General features: G+C 40.3%; 2 protein-coding genes across 2 annotated transcripts; one reads left to right on the top strand and one right to left on the bottom strand.

The window, feature by feature from the left end:
• Nucleotides 1-1,453: 1,453 nt before the first annotated feature.
• On the bottom strand, nucleotides 1,454-3,463 carry tfpi2 (tissue factor pathway inhibitor 2). The gene is made up of 5 exons (XM_070921867.1): nucleotides 3,334-3,463; nucleotides 3,045-3,215; nucleotides 2,622-2,801; nucleotides 2,346-2,519; nucleotides 1,454-1,908 (listed from the first exon to the last, which is right to left on the bottom strand). The coding sequence occupies exons 1-5, from the start codon at nucleotides 3,461-3,463 to the stop codon at nucleotides 1,826-1,828; spliced, it is 738 nt and encodes a 245-aa protein (XP_070777968.1). The 3' UTR covers nucleotides 1,454-1,825.
• A 1,195-nt stretch (nucleotides 3,464-4,658) lies between these two features.
• gngt1 (guanine nucleotide binding protein (G protein), gamma transducing activity polypeptide 1) lies at nucleotides 4,659-5,079 on the top strand. The gene is made up of 2 exons (XM_070922287.1): nucleotides 4,659-4,760; nucleotides 4,954-5,079. The coding sequence occupies exons 1-2, from the start codon at nucleotides 4,659-4,661 to the stop codon at nucleotides 5,077-5,079; spliced, it is 228 nt and encodes a 75-aa protein (XP_070778388.1).
• Nucleotides 5,080-6,001: the final 922 nt, after the last annotated feature.

Here is a 6,001-nt window from a genome sequence, read left to right as displayed (position 1 = left end):
GCAGGATCAATTCATCTCGAGCCCTTCTAACTACACCGAAATCCTACTTGCAGTCAGTATTATACTGCCATCCATTAACGGTCCAGCACAGAGCTTCGTTATAATTAAAAGTTAACCACTGTGTCCATTTTGTAGCATCTCAAACATTTGTCAAGTCTTTTGTTGATTAAAAAAGGCCATAAGAATTTGTTGCTACAAGGTGTAATTGAACAAACAAGAGATTTGTTACCATGATGGTCAGTTTTGGTATCATCTCCATATGTTTTGCTGCTTTAGGAGAGTCATGAACTACATCTGACCTGTACTGGATGAGAATTAACACTCCTCTTTTTCTTTCCTGCTTTCTACACTTTTTTATATATACTATTACTTTAATTTTTATTGATTTATAGCCCAGGTGGGGAAGAAAAGTTTGCCTCAAAGAGCAGGATGTCAAAATAAGCTTAACCTCAATTCCCCAAAAAACACCAGTAGTGATGATTTCAAGATTATGTGGCTTTTGAGAAGCTGAGTCCCGACTGTCAGGAGGACATTGTCTCTCATATTGCAATCGAGTAGATGATTTAGCTTTGGTTCTTAATAGCAAAGGGCCTAGCCAGATGTATTACCTTTTATTGCTATTCATAGCCAAGCCAGATGGGTGAGCAGTTCCCTTTGATATCTTCCATAAATATTTATTGTCTGAAAAATCACACAGCGCTTCAACTATTCTATTATAAGAGATGGAACAAAGCCGAGATTTAGGACAGTCTGGAAACCCAGTATACTTTGAATTAATAGCCTCTTTTCCTTAATAGGGTTACGGAGCTATTTGATTTCTCTTGTGGTACATATTATCTGAGAAAACTAAGTAGTATTGACAAAAAAATAAAGATAAATCCTATTCAGTAATTGAGCCTGAGAGAAAATATGTGTGCATACATTAGCCTGTCACCTTTGTGCATGGATGCATTCCGGTTTGTGCTTATAATTGTGTGTACTTCACTATAATTACATTATAACTACTGAAAACGTTGTTGATTCACATTTTGTAAATCTGCAGCTTCCTCTCTTCTAAACATGCTCTACTGTTCTAATGAACCTGCCACGGTAGCGCTTGTTGGTCCATGATTACTTCCTTCCTGATTCAAGGCTGTGCTGAAGGCACCAAGATAGGCTCGAGTGCCTTGCGAAGTATTACCAGATAAGGAAGGAAGACAGCGGCATTAGTAAGGAATGGAAGAGGCCTGGAGATAAAGTGAGAATGACTGAGAGAAAGTGAGCAAACCAGCCGTGCCTGTTTTTTTTTTTCTTTTTGGCTGCTGTGTTGTTGTGATTCGGTAAAAGTAATAACAAACTCTTGAAGGTTATACACTTATACACTTACACTGCAGTGGTTGAAGAAGTTGTAATCAACACATTTTGAGTTAGTTCATTATTAAAATAACACACAATACAGTCATTTACCAGCAGCTAAAATAAAAAAGTATTTTATTAAAAAAATGTGCTTATAAATCATTATAGTAAAAAAGTTCTCTATCATAATGTACATCTTATACAAAACATACATCACATGTACATACAGTGTCAAAATACACAATCAGGAACATTAGTGCAGTAGTAACAACTTCATCAATAGCATACAGTTAAATATCACATTTGGAGATGCTCATAAAGCATTACATATAAATACAGTGAAAATGTGTGTATGAGCCACTAAAACTCTTCCAGTAACAACAAAGAAGAGCTGGTCGACATTTTGGCATGCACAGGGTCAGTTTATTAAATGTTAGTTTCCATTGAGGGCTTGTCCGAGTGAGAGTCCCTGAGCACACGTGTCAGGCGTCTATGCCTGCAAGAAAGTGATGAGATTATTTCTATTCCGTCTCATGCGAAGACCTTTTCCTTGTCTTTTGTGTTTTTTCCCTCCTGGAACGAGAAAAAGTGTATAACAACTGATCAGTATGGTAACCTGGAATTCTGCTTGTTGATTTTCTATACACTTAATTAGGCAGATGGAGCTTCCTCAAGTCAGATTTTACTCGGTTTCCTCTCTGTGATAACATGGTGACTGGCTGCAGAACATAAATGGTTTGGAGTGTATGGCAATGGGCTCCTCAGATGCCAAGCAATTTTTAAGCCTGATAAAGAAATCAGCTGAGCACTATTTGAGCTCCTCCCAATTCCCCTCTGACTTCCTGAATCCTCTCCAAAAATCAAACCAACAGGTGGCTCTAACAGGCAATCCAAATACTGTCATTATTGAATTAAGGAGTCTGCAAACTCTTCTCAAACTGTCATCTTCAGTTACAGGCTTCATTGTGGACGGTGAAACTTTCGCCACATGCATTCTCCCACTCACACACCTTTGGCACACACATCCATGCAGTTCTGCCTGGAGACGAAGTTGTTGCTGCTCCCGCCGCAGCCCGAGTAGATGAACTCCTCGCACATCTTGGTGACTGTGTTGTAGTAATACCGAGGAATGGAGGCTGCGCACTTCCCTTTGTCCAGAGGGTCCAGGCAGAGCACTGGGACAGCTGTGAAACAAGACACAAAGCACAATAAGACCTCCAATCAGCGTCAGAGATGCCACTGAGCATCACTTCAGGATTACTCAGAGGAAATACTTTTATACTAACTTTTTCGTGGACTGCAGTACTCCTTGCAAGAGGTGAGGTCTTGGAAGCGATTTGAATTGCCCTGGCAGCCACCATAGTAGAAGGGCTCACACTGCATGGTGGTCATGTTGAAGAAGTAGCGGCGGAAGAGGGCACGGCAGGGTCCCTCATCTTTGGGAAACCTGCAGATTTGGGGGATCTCTGTGGAGAGGAATGACAAGATTTGAGGTTGGGATTAGATCAAGTGGAATCCTAATGTGTAAAGGAACTGGCTTTAACAAGTCTAGAATCAAATATACATTTATGATTTTCTTAGTATTCAAGGTACATTTTCAAATATAGAATACAAAGAGTAAAACCACGCCCAGTACACATTCAATAACTTTCGGAGGTGGGCAAGGTCACCATCATTTTAAGTGAATCCTCATCACATTGAGAACTCACTTGGGATTCTGAAACATGTCTTCTGGCACTCCTGATAACTCTTGAAGTTATTGGCATTGCCCTGGCACCCTCCATAGTAGAAAACCTCGCACTTCTGGGTGAAAGTGTTGTAGTGATAGCGCTCAATTTCTCCTCTGCAAGGTCCCTCGTCCACTTGAAGGAGACACACGGCTGAAAGCAGCAAAGACACTGTTACTGAATCACGAAACCACCGCATGAAATTAAAAATAAACTGTGATTCTCCTTTACACCCGCCAAACAGGCGATCTTTAACACCGACATGTCTTACCTTGAGGTGGCAACGCAAAGACGGTGTAAAAGGAGGAAAAAAGAGGAAATAGCGCTAATATGCAAAACTCCATTGCGCAACTTTTTCTCCTGCTCGTCTTTTTCTGCTTTGCCGACCATCCCAGCCGCATCCACTTTTATAGTTGAGTGAAGCGTTTCCCAGAGGAACTTTAGAGGCGGGGATGTAGTGACTCATTACATGCTACAGTGAAACTACAGTGGATCAGAGTGGTGATGCATTCATTAATGACATCAGAGCGGGTAGTTATTACGTTGTAACGTTTGCGTAGAGGACTGTTAATGCAGTGACTAAGGGTTTATGAAATCCAACTGAAATAACAAGAGAGGACGTTGAATTCACTCTGCTTTAGGAGTGACTGCCTTCACTGGCCACTGATGAGGATGAGGATGATGATGATGTACAGAGTTCCAATGGCCCCACAGCACCCCTGTCATTTTTCCACAGAACAAGCATTGTGTTGGCTCTACGGATCAGACACTCTTGTGAAACATTAAAAGATCTTACTTGTCTGATCCATCCTGCCAAGTTCCCATCACACACCCGCCTGGCTGGATCTGAACCCCGCCCCCCACACACACAAATGCATGCACACACACACACACACACACACACACACATATAAACACACACACACACACACACACACACACACACATGCATGCACGCACACACACACTTTCTTGGAAGCAGCATTATCTGACAACGTGAGTGAAGATGCACTTTTTGGCTTCACACATCTGCATAATTCTACCCCACTGGTTTGTTCCATCTATTGCTGAGGACGTTATTGAAAAACTGCCGTGGAGGCTAAATACAGATTAGCCGTCTTATCAAAGTGACCTGATACATGAGACACCGCCCCTTAACCCATTTCAGAATATGAGACAAAGCAGTGTCAAAATAGCACAAATCCAAATTTAATCTGCAATATACAGTAAATACAGCTCGTTGTTTTACATATAATTCAAAAGAACCCAAACAGACACCTGCATGATTCACCGTCCGGTTTGATACTGGCATGGACATACAGTGGGGGCCTTGTTTTAATCAGATTAGCGGATTAGGATTGTTTATGCGGATTACTTTATAACCCAGATTGAGGGAGAGGAGAGGGATTCTTCAGCAGGATCTCAAGGGTGAAGGACTGCTCCCTGTAAGCATCCGTAAGTACATTTCTATTCTTTTTTTTTCTATTCTAGTTTTGTGAGGTGTGAGTTAGAATCCTTCAAGATGTTTTATCCGTCATGTGGTAAAGGTTTTGCAAAAAATGCTGAATGCATTTTCCTTTGCTGTTTTGCCAGAAAATGCCGTATGCCGTCATAAACATAGATGACCTGACGGACAAGGACAAGGCTGTGATGGAAGTAAACCAACTTAAAGTTGAAGTGAAACTTGAGAGGTGGTTGGTAAGTTTGTTAACACTGAGATGATGATTATGTCAATTTTTAAAGATACCAGTGAATGAGTTAGGTTTCCAGACTTTTATCCATGACAAGCAACTTGTCAACCTGTACAAAGTGCAACTAATTCTACCAGGAATAGCATGGTTGGATAAATGTTGGATGAGACTGTCTCAACGTCTTTTCCCAATCACTCTAGACATCTAAATGCTGCGAGGAAATCAAGGAGTACATTCAGGCTGGAGAGGAGGAGGACATCCTCGTCAAAGGCATTGCAGAGGATAAGAACCCCTTCAAGGAGAAAGGTGGCTGTGTCATCTGCTAAAATGGACCCGAGGAGCTTTTCATATCTCAGATTAGCACCCAAGGACATTCTCCCTCCCCTCGTAAAACGGATTTGCAGACTGAGAAGACTAGAAGGACATAATAAAGAGAAAAATTCTAAAACTTCACGAGTTCCCATGTAAACGATTTCCCATCATCTGGCCAGATTTGTAGCCTTATAATTTTATTCTTTGAAAAGATGCAATAAATAAGAGTTGTATTTGGCAACGGTTATATAATGCTTCTGTCTCATGTGGTGTATATAGTCTGAGCAAATGGGCCCATGTGTTGTTTCATACACAGAAGCAACTGTCATTAAAAATGCTTGTTTATAACTCAGCCTGTCTCCATCATTCACTGTGGGAAGGTTTCATGACAGGGAAGAGAAACAGATACATCTTCATAACTCAGTTTGCAGACATTTAGAATTTGCCCAGCTTTTTCTCATACATTCTTATGAGGTCATTAACATTTTGTTGCATAGGCCTACAGCATGGTAAACTTAAATGACCAAGGTGTGTCTGCAAGTTGTAGCTCCTCTGCTCTTTTCTGTATAGTTTCAGGTGTTTTTGATGTTTTTCTTCATGTAGGCAGAAATTTGTTTTCATTTGTTTTTTTATGAAAATCAATTAGCAGAAATGAATGGACTGCAGTAGATGTTTGGAAAAGGAAAGAAAAAGTACATTAAATGTTCTGCAAATGGGCTAAAACATACAAATCAACTGGTATGATCATTATGCTTAAAAAGAAGCATTTGTGACCCTTAACAGGACTTGTATGACACGACTTCCAGTGATTTTCCCTTTGCAGATTGTTTCATTTAACAATGAGTCATTCAATGGTTTCATTTACTTTTAGCGAAATCTTAACTTTCACAAGATAAAAAAGAAGATTAGAAAAACAAATATATTATTTTGTGTTTT

Source organism: Enoplosus armatus, chromosome 16 (genome assembly GCF_043641665.1).
Source record: "Enoplosus armatus isolate fEnoArm2 chromosome 16, fEnoArm2.hap1, whole genome shotgun sequence".
NCBI lineage: Eukaryota > Metazoa > Chordata > Actinopteri > Centrarchiformes > Enoplosidae > Enoplosus > Enoplosus armatus.
Note: the sequence above shows the minus strand (reverse complement) of the source record. Positions and strands in the feature narration are given on the sequence as shown.